Source organism: Melanerpes formicivorus, unplaced genomic scaffold (genome assembly GCF_026170545.1).
Source record: "Melanerpes formicivorus ecotype bairdi unplaced genomic scaffold, bMelFor1.0.p_v2 SCAF_9, whole genome shotgun sequence".
Classification (NCBI taxonomy): Eukaryota; Metazoa; Chordata; class Aves; order Piciformes; family Picidae; genus Melanerpes; species Melanerpes formicivorus.
Window position 1 is genome coordinate 13,946,615 of NW_027142361.1, and position 20,250 is coordinate 13,966,864.

The 20,250-nt window shown below is 50.4% G+C and overlaps 2 protein-coding genes across 3 annotated transcripts in view; one reads left to right on the plus strand and one right to left on the minus strand.

The window, feature by feature from the left end:
* PPM1G (protein phosphatase, Mg2+/Mn2+ dependent 1G) overlaps window positions 1-14,145 on the minus strand; it is a 57,718-nt gene extending 43,573 nt beyond the window's left edge. Inside the window, exon 1 of the mRNA XM_068143097.1 lies at window positions 13,844-14,145. Coding sequence (XP_067999198.1) covers window positions 13,844-13,963 — 120 coding nt within the window. The 5' untranslated portion in view covers window positions 13,964-14,145. The remainder of the gene's footprint in view (window positions 1-13,843) is intronic.
* Window positions 14,146-14,894: 749 nt separating this feature from the next.
* Window positions 14,895-20,250, plus strand: part of NRBP1 (nuclear receptor binding protein 1) — a 91,140-nt gene continuing 85,784 nt past the window's right edge. For both annotated transcript variants that reach the window (XM_068143098.1, XM_068143100.1), the window contains exons 1-2: window positions 14,895-14,965; window positions 15,212-15,428. In XM_068143098.1, the coding sequence (XP_067999199.1) occupies window positions 15,228-15,428 (201 nt within the window). In that variant the 5' untranslated portion in view covers window positions 14,895-14,965; window positions 15,212-15,227. The remainder of the gene's footprint in view (window positions 14,966-15,211; window positions 15,429-20,250) is intronic.

A 20,250-nucleotide genomic window follows, 5' to 3' on the forward strand; every position in this document is an offset into this window, starting at 1 on the left:
AGTATCGCTTTACGGCTGGCAGTATATACCTTTTGCCGGTGTCCCTCCTTGCTGGGTCTGTGGTCCCTTCTGGAACTCTCCCTTTCGGAGGTCTCTTCCCGGAGCTTAGCTTTCAGGATGCTGCAGGGTTTAGCCTTATTGGCTTCTGTGGCAGCTTGGCTCTTCCGCAGAGTTTGCGGTGATGCTGTGGACTAGACTCACATCCAGAATCTGTGTCTGATGTGGTGCTTCGTGTGTCTCTAGGATCATAGTAAGCTCTCCTGCTGGGATGCTGTGCAAGCTGTTGTTGAGTCCACTTGGCTACCTTATTGCAGGAGCTTCTATTTCCCTCGTTACCTCTTGGTCTGCCATGCTGTGGGGAACTCGGTCCTCTGCTGGCTTTGGAGTCATCTAGCGATGCTAAGTTGAATCTCACCTTCTTCTTGGGGATTCGTTGCTGATTGAAGCTGGTGGCTTCATAGTCATCATCCGGTGATGTGGAGCCTGGCTTGGCTTGCTGCACCAGTGCTGTAGCTGCTGACCTGTCTGGTGTAGGTGAGCTAACATTGCTCATGTGCTGATGCTGGGCAGCTGCTGAACCAAAATCAGCTAGCTTCTGCTTGTCAGCTGGAACAGACAGAATAGGAGAGCCTGGCTCTCGTGTGTCATGTGCCCTGGCTACTTCATAGGTACCATGCGATTGCCATTGAGACTTCAAGACAGACATGGTCTCTTTTATGTGCAGCTCAAATAAATCATGAAGTCTCTGGCTTTGTGCCTCGGACTTTGCCAGTTCCCTTTCCAATTGGGAAACCTTTTTGTCAAAGATTTTAATTTCCTCCTGCATCTGTATAATACAAGATGCCATCAGGACAGCGTGTTCGCTGCTGGGTTCGCTTAGCTTTGCAAAAATGCCATCTATATTTTTACAATTTAATTTTGCCCATTCCAAGTCTGAGGCTGTAATTTTGTATCCCAAGTTATGGAAATATTTCACAGCTGTGCACCCTGCTCGCTGTGCCATTAATGTGGGGAAGAGGCTATTAAATTTATGAATATGAAATAAGAACTATGAAAATACTTTTATTAATACCAAACTATTAATAACCGATGAATCACCAACTTATATACATGTTCTAGTGCACGTTTGTGAAATATATTCCACAAGTGGCTTATTGTTATGATTAGAACTTAATTGAACTAGTTACAGACTATTTGTATATTTATATAACGAAGGGTGCGGTTCCACCACTTGGCCACTAGATGGCAACTCGGCGGGACACAGGTGGTTTCTGGCTATACACAGCAATATTACAATCTTTCTATGTATCAGCGCTTACTCTGCTAGACGTGGATACTTTGAACTGAGTGTGTATTGGGTTGAACTGAGGTGGAGTTAATTCTCCTCACAGCATCATTTTAGTGCTGTGGGTTTTTTTTGCAGCAGCAGTTGATAACACAGCAGTGTTTTGGCTACGGCTGAATTCAGTATCCGAGCTGTGTCCTTTCAACATTTCCCTGCCCCAGGAGTACATGGAGGGGTGGGCAGGATCTTGGGAGGGGACACAACTGAGCCAGCTGACTCAGACTGGCCAAAGAGGTATTCCATACCATCTGACGTCAGCTCAGGTATAAGAAGGACGTGAAAGAAGGAAGTGGTGGGGATTCGTCCATGGTGTTTATCCTCCCAAGGAACCACCAAGCTTAGAGAGCCCTGCTTCCCGAGACCGACCACCGTCCTGCTGATGGGAAGTAGAGACTAACATCTCTCTCTCTGCTTTCTTTGCTTCCGCGCGGTCTATTTGCTGTTTGCTTATTAGTGTTATTAAATTGCTCCTATCTTATTCCCCGGCTTCTGTTATATTTTCTTCCCCTTCTTCCCCTGTTCACTTAAGAGGGGGAGTGATAGAGCGGCTTGGTGGGTATCTGGCCTCCAGGCCAGAGCCAAACCACCACAGTCCTTTTTGGTGCATTGGCCGGGAAACGAAAATATAACATAGCTGTAGTTTCTGCAGGTTTTTTTTTATATAAGCTTGCTTACGATACAGGCTCCTGTGCTGGTCACGTGGCTTGCTGATAATTTCTGCTTTGTTTTGGAAATACTTCATTTGTTTAGGAACATGCCGAAGCAAATAATGGCTATGTGTCTCTTTCTCCTGTTTGTAGGGCTGCTGTTCTGTGGGAGCTATGCTAGAGAGATCATCATTTCTGTCTCCCCACCTGAAATGAGTGTAGAGAATTTTATTATGCAGGCCCCCAAAATTTTGATCCATCCATATGTGAGCTCCCTAGTGCTGCTAATCAACATTACTGGCATGTTGCGGGTTTTGTGGAGTTTGATTCCATCATGGCATGAGAAGAGACAGTCTTTGGGTGGGGATATATTGAAGTGTGACTTGAAGCGGTCAGTCCCTGGGTGGCAGGGTGTGTGGAAGGATTTGGGCAGATTCCTAGGACGGTTATCACCTCCCATAGCCTGGGACTTTACCCCAGAAGAGGCAAGCGATCCTACTAAACTAACTCGCCATCTGATAGAAGGGTGCCTCGCTTATCCCAATGAGAACAAACAACTTCTTGCACTTTACTGGGGCCTGGCCTGTGCTTACCGAGCCACAGTTCAATACTCTATGAGGACTATGGCTGAGGCAGGCACCCAAACACTACCTGAAGACACCGTGGTGGAGATGGGGACCCAGACAGCAACCAGAGAGATTGCCCCAGTTGTAAAAAAGAAGCAGTGGACAAGAAGGTCAACAGGTCCCTCTCATCGATTGATAAGGGATGAGGAGGATTATGATCAAGAGGCTGGTCCATCAAGTGGGAGATCAGAGGATGTGAGTGAGATTAGACAAGAAGCAGAGACCACTCGGTCCTTGACCTCAGCAGAACTGAGAGACATACGCAAGGATTATAGTCGCCAGCCAGGAGAGCGAATTGCTGCTTGGCTTCTCCGGTGCTGGGATAATGGGGCTGACAGCCAACTGCTGGAAGGCAAAGAGGCCCAACAATTGGGACCCATTGCTAGAAACAGAGGTATTGAGAAAGGCATTGCAAAGGAGACAGGCATATGCAGCCTCTGGAGACGACTCCTGCTAAGTGTGAGGGCCAGGTACCCATGCAAGGAGGACCTTATGAGTTCTCCAGGGAAGTGGAATACAGCAGATGAAGGAATCCAATACTTAAGAGAATTAGCGGTGTTGGAAGTTATCTATAGTGATTTAGATGATCAAAGTGTCTCCACAGATCCAGAAGATGTCCCATGCACATGGGCCATGTGGAGGAAAGTGATCCAAGGCGCTCCAGCATCGTATTCTAACAGCCTAGCAATGATGTACTATTTGGATGAGGACGCACGGTCTGTGGAGATTGTGTCAGCCTGGCTCCAGAATTTTGAAGATAACCTTTGTACTAACTCATCTCCACGCGCCAGTGCCTCATTGACCAGGTCTACTCCAAGAAATCTGTCCCCTCCTGCCTCAATCGGAGAGAGAGGGAGCCCTAGACGCACACCACGTGGAATACTCTGGTTTTTCCTTCGTGACCAGGGGGAGGACATGAGGAAGTGGGATGGTGAACCCACTTATAAACTGGAAGCTCGGGTACGTGAACTGAAAGGAAAAACAACAACTAAAAAGGGATCATTTAAGAAAACAGCAAAGGTATCTGCTGTAAAGAGCCAGGAAAGTAATCAACGATCTCTCAGGAGAAGAATTGAGGTTACACCCCTTGATCCCGATGAGGGGACCTCTGGCCAGGTACTACCCAGATCAGACAGTGAATGCTCTGATGAGGACCAGGAGTAGAGGGTCCCTGCCTTCGGCCAGGAGGAGGAGAGGGATGACAGAGTATATTGGACTGTGTGGATTCGATGGCCTGGCACATCAAAGCCACAGAAATACAAGGCGCTGGTAGACACAGGGGCGCAGTGTACATTGATGCCATCAGGGCATAGAGGTGCTGAATCTCTTTGGATTTCTGGAGTGACAGGAGGCTGCCAAGAGCTGTCTGTATTAGAAGCTGATGTGAGCCTAACAGGGGACAAGTGGGAAAGACATCCCATTGTGACTGGACCAGAAGCCCCTTGCATTCTTGGTATTGATTATCTCAAGAGGGGGTACTTCAAGGATTCAAAGGGTTATAGATGGGTTTTTGGTGTGGCCACGGTGAATACAGAGAAGATCAGACAGCTGTCTACCCTGCCTGGCCTTTCAGAAAGTCCTTTCGTTGTGGGATTGCTACAGGTTGAAGAACAACAGGTGCCAATTGCTACTAGAACAGTGCATCGACGGCAGTATCGTACAAACCGAGACTCCCTGGGTCCCATTCATGAACTGATTCACCAGCTGGAGATCCAGGGAGTGATCAGCAAAACACACTCACCTTTTAACAGCCCCATATGGCCAGTGCCAAAATCTGATGGAGGATGGAGATTAACTGTGGACTATCGTGGCCTGAATGAAGTGACACCACCACTGAGTGCTGCTGTACCAGACATGCTAGAGCTCCAGTATGAGCTGGAGTCAAAGGCAGCTAAATGGTACGCTACTATTGACATCGCCAATGTGTTCTTCTCAATCCCATTGGCAGCAGAGTGCAGGCCACAATTTGCTTTCACCTGGAGGGGTGTTCAATACACGTGGAATCGATTGAACCAGGGGTGGAAGCATAGCTCCACCATTTGTCATGGACTAATTCAGAGTGAACTGGAAAAGGGTGAGGCCCCTGCACATCTCCAGTACATTGATGACATCATTGTGTGGGGCGATAAAGCAAAGGAAGTGTTCGAGAAGGGAGAAAAAAATCATTCAAATACTCTTAAAGGCTGGGTTTGCTATAAAGAAAAGCAAAGTCAAAGGACCTGCGCAAGAAATTCAGTTCTTGGGAATAAAGTGGCAGGATGGACGCCGTCATGTACCTATGGACGTGGTCAACAAGATAACAGCCATGTCTCCACCGTCCAACAAGAAAGAGACACAATCCTTTCTAGGCCTTGTAGGGTCCTGGAAGATGCATGTTCCAGGCTACAGTCAGCTTGTCAGCCCTCTCTATCGAGTAACTCGAAAGAAGAATCAATTTGAATGGGGTAGTGAGCAGCAACAAGCTTTCGAACAGATCAAACAAGAGATAGCTCGTGCAGTGGCACTTGGGCCCATTCGCACAGGACCATTGGTGCAGAATATCCTTTACACCGCAGCTGGGGAGCATGGTCTTACTTGGAGCCTCTGGCAAAAGACACCAGGTGAAACCCGAGGTCGGCCGTGTCGTGGGATGGAAGGGGTAAGGCCAAGAAGCCTCCTCCCTTCCCCCTTGTAAAGTAAAAGGGAAAAAAAATTGAAGGGAAAGGAAAAAAAAAACTCGCAAGCTGAATTAGCAAAGCAGTGGAGCTATATTTACAAAGCAGTGTAGGGTTTGCAGGGAAATATTTACAAATTTACAATATCTACAATATATACAAAGATATACAACAGAGTAACACAGAAATGAGAGTGACCCCCCTCTGGACAGAGGGGGTTCCCCACCTCCGCTCTCCCCTCTCTCCCCCCTTTCCCCAGAGTGGGATAGGAAGAGAAAGAAAAGAGAGGAAGAAAAAAAAAAAAAAAAATGTTAGAAGCAGTTTGTGTTAATTGGAAAGGAGTTAATATACAGGCCTGGTATCTTGTTTTCAAGGCCGGGGCCTTGGCAGAAAGCCCAGCACAGAGTTAGCTGCAGAGCTGCTGCACCATGCAAAGGCGGAAGCAAGACTGACTGAGAAGTCGTGCAAATGTCCACTTCACTCCCAGTTCAGAAGGTGCTTCCTCCCACTTTACCAATGAAATAGTTTAGACTATTCCTTCCGTTTACCAACTTCCGTCCACCATATTCCCTTTCTTAAGGGGGCAACGTCAACCGGCCACAGGCCGTTAGGATTTTGGAGTAGAGGATATTGAGGATCAGAAGCCCACTATACACCAACTGAGAAGGAGATCTTAGCAGCCTATGAGGGAGTTCGAGCTGCATCAGAAGTAGTGGGTACAGAAGCAACTCTCCTCTTAGCACCAAGGCTGCCTGTGATGCATTGGATGTTCAGAAGAAACATCCCTTGTACACACCATGCCACCAGTGCTACATGGAGTAAGTGGGTAGCACTGATTACACAGCGAGCTCAACTGGGAAAACCAAACCACCCAGGAATTCTGGAAGAGATTATGGACTGGCCAGAAGGTAGGGATTTTGGAGCATCGCCTGAGGAAGTGGTTCGTGCCCAAGAGGCACCACCATAAAACGAGCTACCTGAAGATGAAAGGCCTTATGCTCTATTTACTGATGGATCATGTCGTGTAGTAGGAAGCCATCGGAAGTGGAAAGCTGCTGTATGGAGTCCTACACGACAAGTTGTTGAGACTACTGAAGGAGAAGGTGAATCAAGTCAATATGCAGAGGTGAAAGCCATCCAACTTGCTCTAGAAATTGCTGAAAGAGAAAAGTGGCCAGTACTTTATCTTTACACAGATTCTTGGATGGTGGCTAATGCCTTGTGGGGATGGCTACAGCAGTGGAAGAAGACCAATTGGCAACGCAGGGGCAAGCCTATTTGGGCTGCCTCGCTGTGGCAGGACATTGCTGCTCGGGTGGAGAACATGCCTCTGAGGGTACGTCATGTTGATGCTCATGTACCTAAGAGTTATGCTAATGAAGAACATCAAAACAATGAGCATGCAGACAAGGCTGCCAGGATTGATATAGCTCAAGTGGATCTAGACTGGGAGCGAAAAGGTGAACTGTTTGTAGCTCGATGGGCCCATGAAACATCAGGACATCTAGGGAGAGATGCTACGTACAGGTGGGCTCGTGACCGAGGGGTGGACTTGACTATGGAAGCCATCACACAGGTCACACATGACTGTGAAACCTGTGCTGCCATCAAGAGGGCCACCAGATCCAAGTCTCCCTGGAACAGAGGGCGGTGGCTGGGTTTTCGCTATGGCGAGGCCTGGCAGATTGACTATATTGGACCACTGCCACGAACACGCCAAGGCAAGCGCTACATCCTCACCATGGTGGAAGCAACTACAGGCTGGTTAGAAACATACCCTGTAAATCATGCTACTGCCCGGAACACCATCTTAGGCCTTGAAAGGCAAATCCTGTGGCGGCACGGTACCCCTGAACGGATCGAGTCTGACAACGGGACTCACTTCAGGAACAATGCCATCAGCTCCTGGGCCAAGAAACATGGCATCGAATGGGTGTATCACATTCCCTATCACCCACAAGCCTCTGGGAAGGTTGAAAGATATAATGGACTGTTAAAGACTATGCTGAAAGCATTGGGTAATGGAGCATGGAGGCACTGGGATGCAAATTTAGCAGAAGCCACTTGGCTGGTTAATTCTCGAGGATCTGCTAACCGTCCTGGTCCTGCCCAAACAGAACCCTTGCACACTGTGGGAGGAGATAAAGTCCCTGTAGTACACATGGGAAAGTGGCTAGGAAAGGCAGTGTGGGTTGCTCCTCCCATGGGGAAAGGCAAACCCATTCGTGGGATTGTCTTTGCTCAGGGGCCTGGATGTACATGGTGGGTAATGAAAAGAAATGGGGAGACTCAGTGTGTGCCACAAAGGGACCTAACATTGGGGGAAAGGTAATTTAGAATGTGAATAATGTGAGTTGCATGTTGCAGAAAGTAATGAAGCAAGAAGAACACGGACTGATGAAGTTTTCCAAGGATCAAGAATGACACAGTGGTTGAGACCATCTGGAGTTGGTGCCCAAGAACAGAATATCCTGCTTCTGTCTTGAATATTCCCAAATGACATCTACAGGAGCAGAAAGAAAACTTTAAGAGAGGACTGAGACATTGATATAAGTCTCTATATGTTGAAATATTGAGATAGTTTAAGTATGTAGATCAGGTTGTGAATGTAAGCAAGAAGTCATTTTTGTGTTCTTTTGTTATTTTGGTGTAAGAATCAAATGAGATGGTTAAATGTATTGAAATGTGTAAAACCTGAGCTTGATGCAAATGGTATGGAATAAGGGGTGGAGATTGTATTGGGTTGAACTGAGGTGGAGTTAATTCTCCTCACAGCATCATTTTAGTGCTGTGGGTTTTTTTTGCAGCAGCAGTTGATAACACAGCAGTGTTTTGGCTACGGCTGAATTCAGTATCCGAGCTGTGTCCTTTCAACATTTCCCTGCCCCAGGAGTACATGGAGGGGTGGGCAGGATCTTGGGAGGGGACACAACTGAGCCAGCTGACTCAGACTGGCCAAAGAGGTATTCCATACCATCTGACGTCAGCTCAGGTATAAGAAGGACGTGAAAGAAGGAAGTGGTGGGGATTCGTCCATGGTGTTTATCCTCCCAAGGAACCACCAAGCTTAGAGAGCCCTGCTTCCCGAGACCGACCACCGTCCTGCTGATGGGAAGTAGAGATTAACATCTCTCTCTCTCTGCTTTCTTTGCTTCCGCGCGGTCTATTTGCTGTTTGCTTATTAGTGTTATTAAATTGCTCCTATCTTATTCCCCGGCTTCTGTTATATTTTCTTCCCCTTCTTCCCCTGTTCACTTAAGAGGGGGAGTGATAGAGCGGCTTGGTGGGTATCTGGCCTCCAGGCCAGAGCCAAACCACCACAGAGTGCTAGTGGATGGAAAACACGTGAAAGATATTCGATTCCCTCCAGACAACAGGGATCTGTCCTGGTCGGGGTCGGCCCGTGGGGTCGGCCCTTAAAGTCGGCTCGCACGGCAGGGTGGGACGACGGTGGCCGGTAGGTGGGCTCAGACGATGCGGCAGCAGGCAAAGCTACGGGGGTCGGCCCAACCACGGCGATTCTCGGGGCTGATGCAAACAGCCTCGGGGAGAGAATGCGGCTGCGTTAGGCGGCGGATTCTCACTTACTGAGCTTAAAGGAGCAGCGGGACTCTCGGAGTGGTCCCGGGTTCGGTGCAGTATAGGCACGAACAATGCTTTAGTCTTCCCTGAGATTCACAGGGCTCAGAGCGGCACACGGAGGCTCCTCTCCCGCTACGGCGGGGCTAGGCATACGTGGACTCAGTATCGATCAAGTCCTTTCTCCCCAGCAACTGGGCAGATCTTACCCTTGGGGGTTGGTCCAGTCCTCCGGTGGCACAGTGGGCTCTCCTGGTCGGTACGACTGGCTGTGGCGATGCTGGGCTCTTCAACGTCGGTCGCTAAGGTCCTCCCTCTCTGCTTCTCACTATGCAGAGGCTTTCAGTATGCGTGCATGTATAACAGAAGCTAACAACAATAAGCTCAATGGCAAAGGCTACAGCTCGAGAGTTGCTCTCTCGAGCAAGCACAGAGACAAAGTGAATGAGGGGGCAACATGTTTACCAACTGGGGTGATACTTATAGATTCCTCGAGGCTGGGCTTGACCAATGGGCACTCTCATAAACAACTGACTTCAGCCTATAGAAAGCCTGAAGCTAGAATTATGCCCATACTTGGTGTCAGCACGAGCACTGCATGCGCTGGGTGCATGCTGGCCTGGCTAATGCCTTGGCTTTTGTCTTCCTCCTGGAGGAGGGGGAACTTGTCCACATGCTGGGACAAGATTCAACATCTGGGCATAATGTGCCTTCACCACAACATTGCAGGACTCCATGGATAAAAGCTCTTTACACTTTGGGGTCCCACAATCCTTTAAGAAGAGAATTCTGTTTCCATGCAATGTGTATCAAGTGCTAAGGAGAACAGAAAAAGAGAGGTTCTGGTTTATGCAGAACTTTGTGCAGTGAAACTCTTGATGAAACCAAGGTCTGACCACGCAAGCTACAATCACAGCTCAAAATGAAAAAATAACTCTGGATTACTCTGTAAGAAATGTAACCAGCATGTTCACTGGAGGCAGTGAATGAAAATAGGAATTAACAGAGAACCATCATTCTTCTGCTCACTTTTCAGAAGCCAGTGAGACAGCAAAACCACCAGGAATTAACAGGGATAAATCCCAGGTGACTAAAGAGCAGTTTAATTAGAGCAAGTAATGCAGATGCTGCTGGGGAGGAAACCTAGCAGTGGCAATAGGAACAGTCTCTACTTTGTAGAGCTCTCACCAAACCTCATCTTGACCCTGGAGAAGGGTGCTAAGTCAAGGAGTGTGGACAAGCAAGGCCAGCATATGTTGGGAAGAGATGGGTTCAGCTCCCATGCTGCACTCAAGACTTGCTCTGCACCAGTGTAAGCTGGGATGTGCACCAGTCCTGGTGTTTTCAACACTACAAACAAGTCAGACAACACCCAAAAGACCACCCTGTGCTCCTAGCTACACATCTCCAGTCCCAGTGAGCTACCTGCAGTGACTGACATCCAGGTAATCACAATCTCAGGCACTTCAGACCAAACCAAGAGCTCACAAAGCACAAACACCATCTTTTAGCTATCAGGGGTGGGTTTCTAGGTCTCCACAGTGGTTACTACAGCAGCACTGAAAACCAGCAGGTTTGAAACATCAAACTCAAATTAAATTAGCAAATCAGTTGAAGCTGAAGGTTAAAAATGAGAAGTCTCCATATCTGCAAACCCAGTTCTTGGATTTTTTTTTGAGGCAAGGACTTTTTTTCCTGAGACCAGCAGTGAACTTAAGCTGTACATGGGAGCTGGTGGTGTCTCATCATGGAGATACCATCAGAAGAACACAAAAGAGCACATAGAGGTCTCATCCAACCACCTCCAAAGTGCCTCTTGCACATCTCACTATTCCAGAGCACTCTTCTCTGCACCATAATCCTGTCTTCAGCTTCTTCCCCCTATTTGCTCACAGTACCAAATACTTTTTTTGGGTACCTTTTACCTTGAGTCCTGCATATGACCTAAACATTTCCTCACTCACAAAGCAACCTCTCTGGGCTATGAATGGGAGTTTATTATAGCATTTCTTCAGCATCTTGCATTCCTCCCTCACCTAGGGGCTCTTATAACACAAGTTAAAGGCAATAGAGAACTCCCACACATGAATCCCACTACCCAAAATCCCGTGTACTACCACTTGTACGTACTCTGACTGGCTTCACTAAACACAAAACTAAAACTTTCTCCAAGCCTTGCAGAAGAGTGAAAATACAATTAAACATGAAGAAATGAAAAACACTCAAACCAAGACAAGACCACCCAGCACTGGAACAAGAGACAATGCACTAGAACTTCTGGTGAGACATAGGTGCTCCTGCCATCTTCTCCCTTCTTGTGATAACCCACATTTCTTGAATAACACAGCTAAACCATGTTGTGAGAGTCTAATAAGTTTGCCTCTCTCTGTGTGAGTCAACAAAGATAAAGTGATAGCAGAGCCACTGGAAAGAAGGTGGAAAGAATCCTGTCCACCAATCCTGGATGCAAATCAGCTTGTGATTGCATCGTGATAACACGGGACTACAACAATAGGACCCAAGGACCCAGCCATCACACCTTTAGGGCAAGATAATCTCCACCTGTTTCCTGAGCCTTGTCTGGATGGAGATGGGGTAGACGAAGATTCCCTCCCCTCCAGCCAGGATCTTGCCCAAACACACAGATTTCCTGCCACTGGAATTCCTGAGGGACAATATTTGAATACATACCTAAGGACTAAAAACTGTATAAAAGACTGGAGAAACTACTGGTTTGTAGAGAGAAACAGGAGAGAGAAACAGAGGAGAAAAACGGGGAGAAAAACGGAGATGAAGGAAAACACAGGAGACGGGCCAGGCCGCTGAGAAGAGAAAGCCGGGACGATGCTGCTCCGGAGAAAAGAAGCTGCCCGGAGGACCACAGCTCCAGCCAAATCCTCAGCACCCCTTCTCTACAGACCCAGGCTGCCCAGAGGAGCCTCAGCACCGTTCCTGTATCAACCCAACATCTCCCCAGAGTACCACAGCTGTTCTCCAGCAAAAGCCTCACCACAGTTTCTCTACAAACCCAACATCTCCTGCAGCACCTTTCCTCCACAGACTCGAACTGTCTTGGGGGGGATGAGGGGTGTGGTAATATAATTCCTTTCCTCTTCTCTCTCTCTTCTATCTCTCCTCTCTCTCTCCCTCTCTCTTTTCTCCCTCTCCCTTCTTATGTCCACTTTATTTATCTAATAAATAGTCTAGCTGTTGATACTTTGGCCTCGTTTGTGCCTTTAATTTCACAACACGGGAATATTTAAAAGAACTGTGTCTCTGGACCGAGACATCTAATGTCTCCGGACCTTAACACATGTCCACACCAACAGCCTCAGCATCAGTCCTGCCAACAGGGAAATAAGCCAAAGATCGGCCTTGGCTAGCGCAGAAAACACAGCTGCAAGCTCGGGGTCCTGTCCAAGTTCTGTGAAGGTCAACAGCAGCAAGAACAGACCTCACATAGGTGAAATCATAGTATCATAGTAAGGATCATCTAGTTCCAACCCCCCTGCCATGGGCAGGGACACCCCCCACTAGATCAGGCTGGCCAGAGCCTCATCCATCCAGTGTATTTACAACTATAACTGATTTCATGAACCAGTGTCCCACCATGGAGGGGGCTACTTTATTCCACCAGCATTATAAATTGGGGCAACTCTCTGCTCACCATCACCCATGCCCATCCCCTTAAACCCCTTCAGCCTCTGTGCAGCCAGGGTGCCAGAGCACTGTCTGCATCCAGCTTCTTACAGAGGAGCTAATCGCCTTGCAGAGATTACACTGCACATTGCCTCCATGTTCCAGCAATGTGTGTGCCACCACTTCACCCCTCCAGAGGTCACCAGGATGGACCAATTGAGACAATACCAGACACAGCTCAGCACAGACATGCCCTGAGCACACCAGTCCTCCTGCCTCTTGTGCTCTGGAACTCAGAGCCCAGGGTTTCACAGAGCCTGGATGCACACAGAAAGGAGGAAACACCTGGAATCACCATGCTGTCAGTAGTACAGCTGCTGTGACATTATAGTAGCAGTGAAGCATCTGACAGCATGGCTCACTGACCCATGCTTGCAGAAAATCCATCCCTGACAGTCAGGAGGAGATATTCTCTCCAGACTAGCCAAAGGGATGCAAATGAGAGGGATGCTCTAGCCAAAGCGCTACAACAAAGGGGCTGCTTTACTGCATTCAGAGCTGATGTACCCCAGGGGGGACTGCAGGTACCCTTATCTGATTTAGCCCATTTGCTAGCTGCCTGCAAGGGAAATAAACCAGCACATGTATGGTACAGAGGGCACCAAAATTCAAATTCAAGGAACCAGCAACCACTGGCAAGGCAGAGAAGTCCCAGCAGCTTGACAACATGGTTCCAACAGATTTCCCCATCCCTAGGGACGAGCACGGGCAAGCACCCAGCTCCTGCAGCCTGATACCTAACTTATGATGGTTCATGTGCCTTGTAATGAGCCTAAAAGGAAAGTAAAGCCAGGCCTGGCTATAAGAGACTGAGAGTAGCAATGAAAGTTCCTCCAATAAATTTGCCTGGAAACCAAATAAGAACAGGGAAAGAGATAAAAGCTGATGCTTCCTTTCTGCCTCAAAGGTAAAGGACGAATTCTGTCCGAGGATTCTCCATCTGCTGTCACATTACACTCCATCCCAAGTGCTTCACTGTCTTTCCCTACGCCGTTTAGCCCAAATCTCTCTCCTTATACGGTTTCTCCAGGTTGTGTATGTCGGGAGAAGGAAACTCACCCGCAGCTCATCATGACAAACAACAGCCTACGGACATTCCAGCATGGCCACGGTAGCACCAAGAGCGGCGGCCCCTCCCCACTACGCGACCTTAGCGCCCCGTGCCCGCGGGAGAAAAGGAGCGACTGCCTCCCGCCCGTGTCCCTCCAGCGGGCGCAGAGCACCCAGAAACGAGGAAATCTCCCCGCCAGGCTCGCAGCTGGAGCCAGGACCCGCGGCTGGTGCCCCGCTCACCTCCATGGAGACACGCCAGCCCTGCATGGCGCTAAAGCCGAAGTGGAGCGGGCACGGCCCGAGTCCAGCCCCGTCCCCGGAGCTCTTCACCGTGTTCGGCTGCGACAGGTAGGCGCCCATGGCGCCTACAGTGGCCTCCGCCGGCGGACCCGGTCCCCGGGGCGGCGGACCCTGTGGGGAAGAGTGGTGGCGGGAGCGGCAGCAGTAGCCGGGCCGCGCTCGGCCGGACCGTACCGGGCGGCACGGGAGGGCACGGGCGGCCCGGCGCAGGCGGCAAGGTAGTGCGGGCGGCGGAACCACCCACCGAGCGGAAGTCGCGCGGCCGGAAGCGCGGGCTAGAGAGTCGCTGCGGGGGAACTGCGCTCAGACCGCACAACAGCAGCACAGGGACCGGAAGCGCCTACCATAGAGAATAGTGACGGCTAGAGCAGTACCGGGTCAGGAGTGCGTCCCGCTCGATGGCCACTCCTCCCGCCCAGCCAGCTCGCGAGTCCCGCCCGGGGCTGCCCACCGTAGCTTTTAGCTGCCCGACAGCTCTCTCATCCCATCGCCGCGGGTTCCCCCGCGCCGCGACAGACGCACGCCGAGGGCCAGCTTGCCATGCTGCCTGGGGCAGCTATGCTCCTAGCACGCTTATGCTATAGTGGGGAGGGGAAACAGGGAATTCGAGACCAGCGGTACCACTGGCCGCCTGTGGCGTTGGATGGCCCAAAGCTTAGCCGAGGCGGCAGCCCCTCGTGGTGGGTGCTCTAGGGAGAACAATTCACCTCAAAGTAATCCATGCCCTCAGTATAAGGGGCCCAGCCTGCCTCCACTACCTTATAAAAATTCAGCCCCGCCCACCAGCCAATCAGCGGAGGCTGATGGATCCTCTCTCCGACTCTCATTGGCTAAGCCGCTCCGCCAGCTAGCACTCGGGCGCTCTCTGTTCTGTGGTGTCCGCTGGAGCTCCGCCCACCAGCCAGTTCACGGAGGCTGACGGCACGCTTGCGGCCTTTGATTGGTCGTCGTGTGGGAGGCTCCGCCCCGGACGGCGCGCTACGCTAGAGCGGCGGTTGGCGGCTGTGGTCTGTCGGCGGAGCAGCGACGCGCCTGGGGACCGGGAGGTGCCGGGCGAGTCCGGTGAGTCTGCGGCTTCTCTAATCCGCATCACTTTTGCTGGTTTCTCTCTTTTCTCGGTCTCTGTACTGCCTTCCGTTCCCCTCTGCCTTGTGTCAGAGCCGGCTTGGTCGGGCGCTGCCAGCAGGCCCGGGGCGCGGCCCCGACTGACAAGCCCGGGGGGCGCGGCCCGGCCCGGTCTGGCGGGCCTGGTCTGGCTTTTACTTGGTTTCACTGCTTCGCTTCACGGCCCACGCTTCTCGCCCTCAGGTTGTGCTACCGCAGCATGTCGGAGGGCGAGTCCAAGCAGGTGCCGAGCAGTGGCTCCGACTCTAAGCCGGAGCCCGCGTCGTCCGGCCCGGGAATGACCTCAGTGTCTGCGCCGGTGACTTCCGCGGCGCCCCCGGAGGAGGAGGAGGAGAGCGAGGACGAGTCCGAGATTCTCGAGGAGTCGCCGTGTGGACGCTGGCAGAAGCGGCGTGAGGAGGTCAGTGCCAGGGCCGGACCCTCGGGGTGTGCGGAGAGCTCCGACCGGGCTGGGCGGGGCCCGGTGGCCGCTTGTCACACTTCGCTGGCTGCCGTTTTTCTCCTTGGTCAGCCTGGGTCCTGGTGCGAGGGGTAGCATGAGGTGGATAGCTCTTGGTGAGCTGCGGGGCCTCTCCTCGGGCTCGGGGCCAGCAGGGCCGGGGTAGGGCCTGTTCTCCCTGCTCTCCTTCCCGCACCTTCTCTCTGGTGCAGGCTTGTCTGCACGGGCTGCGTCAGGGCCAGCTGCCGTTGTGTTGAGCAGGGAGTTTCTGCAGTGCTCCTGGGTGCATCTTCTCTCACAGATCTTTTGCTCTGGGAACAGCAAAGGGTAATGACTGATAGTCCTTGGTGTTCTTCAGGGGGTGTGATGTGAACAACACCCACTGCAGAGGCAGTTACCCAGTGCCATCAGCTTTTGAATTATGCTTTGGTTTGGATTTGCTTTGAAGTTTTCAGCTAGGATAAAGTATAGCTGGGCTTATCGTATCCCCATCCACCTCTTGGTATGTGTATCAGACCTGTCCTGTCTGGAGACATGAGCAGATTAGGTCTTATTGTTTTGGACCTCACCCTTTTTCCACATTTAGCTGTGCTGTGTTTATCTTGCTGGGGGCTGTCTCCCTAAGCTGGTTTCTGCTCTGTGTTGGCTTGGAGGAACCTGCTCTGGCTGGGCAAGCTGTGGAGCTGCTGAAATATAGAAAATGTTTGCTCCAGTCCTGCGGCACAAGTGCTGATGTAGCTTTTCCCAGCCAAGCCAGGGCTGCGCACAGAGGTTCGGCTGCTTCATCCCTTATTGTAGGCAGGCACCCGGTGGTTCAAACTCTGTTGCTGATGAAAGAGGCACTTGTTCTGATGTAAATTTGGAGGTCAAAGTAAGGTCAAGGATTCCCTGCAGTTCCTTATCTTGAAAGCTCTCTTGATTTGGTTAGATCAGCCAGATCCTGGCATGGTGTGTTAAGAGGGTGCTGTTTCTGGTAAAGCTGTAGGATTACAGTAATCTGAAGTGCCTTTTCCTGTGCTTGGTGCTGAATTGGCATGCACTGGGGAACAAAACTGAAGTTCAGTTTGTGGAGCTTTTTCAATATCTTTATTGATCACTTTGGCACAGAGGTAAACTTCCTTCCAGGGTTTTCTGTACTCTCCCATGTACAGAGTAAGATTTGGTAGGCTCCAGTATTTTCTTTGCATTTTGTTTTCCCCATATGCAGACAAATTAAGGCCCAAACACAAGTTCTTTAGAATCTTGGTGTGGCTATGTGACTGCCTCAGATTTAGAGCGTGATGGACTGGTTGGATTGAAGGGAAGCTGCCTCTGAGCTCAGTTCCACCTTGCAGACAGAGGAAGGGCTGTGGAAGGCCATAGAACTAATTGTTGACTAATGTCGAGCAGACTTTTGGTCTCTGCTTCTTGAGTTTTCGTCTGTCAGGGCTGTACCAGCTCCCCACAGATCTGTTGATTGGTGTCTCACTGGTACCGACTGCAGTTTCCCATTTTTGGATCATGTCTCTTACGTGATCACTAGAAGAATTTTCATACACACATGTACTTAAATTCTGTGTTGTTCCTTGATTTTACATATTCATCTGTGGCCCGATTAGACCCATGCTTGTGGTGGGAATTCACCTACTTTAACTGTATGACATCATACTCCTCTTGCTGTCTGCAGCTTTGGGACTGTTCCTGGAGTGACCTCTCCCACTGTGGATGTTTCATCATGATGGTTATTTTGGAATGGCAATGATAGCTTCTGAGCACCCCATATACCAGAGCAAGGGTGTTTCCTGTGTCCCTGTAACTGGACATTGGGGATGTGTTAGCAGAAAGGAGGATGTGTTACTATGCATCACCAAGGGGAACACGGTACCTTCCCACAATCTTGGTTCTTTATCTCATCAATAACTTCTTTGGGTGTGGGATTAGGAGGCAGGAGAATGTGATCGTCTGGAGAGAGAGCGGCTGGTGGGAGTGCAGGTGGAGCAGGGTGGTGTTAGGTGATGCTGGGTGTTCCCTGGTGTTCTTTTCTGCTTGTGTCGAGTCGTTCACCAGGCTGTAAGTTTGGAAATGTCATAACCTCACTTTTTAATATAATTTTATTACTTTTAATAGCAGGAGATTATGTTCAGCTCCCCAGACCGGAGGGGTCGTGCCACCAGCTCTGCGAGAGACCGGGCTGTCCTGGTCAGCAGGGAGGCTGCAAGCGCCCGTTTCATAGTTTCATTCAGGGTTGGAAGGGACCACAAGGATCATCTAGTTCCAACCCCCCTGCCACGGGCAGGGACACCCCACACTAGATCAGGCTGGCCAGAGCCTCATCCAGCCTGCTCTTAAACACCCCCAGGTGACTGAACGAGTCACAGCGTGACCCCGCCGCCTCTGCCGGTAACAAAATGGTCGTGGGGCGGCGTCCGCCCCAGCCCCGCTGCCTCCCCACTGCCACCTCCGGGGCGCTTGGTAGCCGTTTTCCCGGCCCCGCGGCCCGACGGACGGATGCTGCGGCCAATGGCGGCGTGCGGGAAGCGTTACATCGCCAGCGCCCATAGGCTGATCGCCGCACTGGACCCGCCCTCCTACCGCCGGCGGCTCCGCCGGTGTTGGGCTCGGGGACTGGAGATAGGGAGCGGATCAGGGGCCCCGATGGATGGGCAGGAGCTAATGGAGCTTCCTCTCTGCGGGACTCCCGTCCCCACACTGTTGCTCGTTCTGCCTTGGCTCGGCTGGAGCGACATGGGTTCCATGGGAGCTCAGCCGACCTAACCCAACCCGTGCCCCGGTTCTCCAGTACGTGGGGAATTCATCGGGCTCGATTTGGTATGCAGAATAAGTAAGAAAGTGAGCAGAGGCTGTCTGGGGTGCAGGGGAAGTTTCAGATGGATGACAGTTTGAACTGAGAGAGGAGTAGTTACAGAGCAGCCCTGCAGGAAGGAACATGGCAGTGCTGGTGGGCAAAAGAGGAGACAGCACTGTGCCCTGGCACGGAGAGGGCAAACCCGATCCTGGGGACATCAAGCATGGCATCACCAGCCGGGCAGGAAAGGGTGGATCTGGCACTGGTGCAGCCTCCCCTCAAGCACTGTGAGCAGTGTTGGGCCTCACCATTGGAGAAGGGTGTGAAGGTCCTCAAATATGTCCAGAGGAGGTTACCAAAGAAGATGAAGGGGATGGAAGGAATGTCCTGTGAGAAGCAGCCGGGGGTTTGGGGTTTGTCTAGTTTGGATAGGAGTCTGAGGGATAATCTCATTGTTGTCTGTGGTTTCCTGTGAAAAAGCTATGGAGAGGGAGGTGCTGAGCTCTTCTTCCTGGGATCTAGGGACAGGTAGGGACAGGCATGGTTATGGTTTGAAGCTGCTTCCATCAGGGGAGGTTCAGCTTGGAAACTTTTTTTTTTTTTTTTTTTTTTTTTTTTACTGAGAGGGTGGTTCCTGGAGAGGTGGTTGATGCCCCAGGCCTGACAGGATTTAAGAGGCCTTTGGGCAGTGCCCTTAACAACATACTGTAATGTCTGGTCAGTAGCTGAGCTAAATCTTGCTCTGCAGCTGTAGCCATGCCCCTGATGGCCCTCCTGACATACACAAAAGTGAGGCTTTGGCCTCTGTGAGGAGCTGAAAATAAACTTCAGCTGGGGAATCTTAGAATCATAGAATCATTTAGATTGAAAAAAGACCTTTAAGATCATTGAGTTTAACTCATCTTGTTGCAGAGAAACACAGAGACAGGACCTGCAGGAAGGGCTTAGGGGAGTCACAGGAGTGAGGAACAGACTGACAGCCTCTCCAAGCTCATGCTTGCCTTTGTCCCTTTTAGCTTCTCTCCCTGACAAAGCCTCTTTTCCTGCTGTCCCCATGTGATGTGTGGTTCTCTCTCAGTCAGCATGCATGTGTAATTTATGTTTCTTAGGTTCTCCAAGTATCTCCAGAACTATCTGCTGTGCCTCCTAGGAATAGAAACTTCTTAACTATCAAGGGTTAGAGAGAAAGGCCCAGCCTTCTCCCCCCACAAAGAGAAGAAAAAGAAAATAACCACAGCTAGCCAGCTGGAGGAGCAAAAGGGAAATGCTATATTTACAAGCAATTTTTAGGGAATGCAGGATATGTACACAATTTACAGTATTTACAATATATACACAGAAATATACAGCAAAGTAAAAAGAAAAACGATAATACAGGAACGAAATTTCCTCCTCTGTTGAGGAGGGTTCCCCCCCTGTACCCCCTTCTCTCCCCTTTTTCCTCAAAGAGGGTTAGAAAGAGAGAAAAAGAGCAATTGTTAATAAAAGCAGTTATAAATTAAAGAAAAGTGTTAGTAGGCCTGTGGCCGGTTGACGTTGCCCCCTTAAGAAAGGGAACATGGTGGACGGAAGTTGGTAAACGGAAGGAATAGTCTAAACTAATTTCATTGGACGAGTGGGAGGAAGCAACTTCTGAAGTGGGAGTGAAGTGGACATTTCCAGCACTTCTCAGTCAGTCTTGCTTCCGCCTTTCTACGGTGCAGCTGCTCTCTGTCCCTGTGCTGGGCTTTCTGCCAAGGCCTCGGCCTTGAAGATAGATAAAGGCCGGTATACTAACTCCCTTCCAATTAACACGAACTGCTTCTAACTTTTTTTTTTCCCTTTTTTTTCCTTTCTCTTTCTATCCCATTCTGGGGAAAGGGGGGAAGAGAGGGGAGAGCGGAGGTGGGGGACCCCTCTCTGCCGAGAGGGGTTACTCTCATTTCTGTGTTACTCTGTTGTATATCTTTGTATATATCGTAGATATTGTAAATTTGTAAATATCTCCCTGCAAACCCT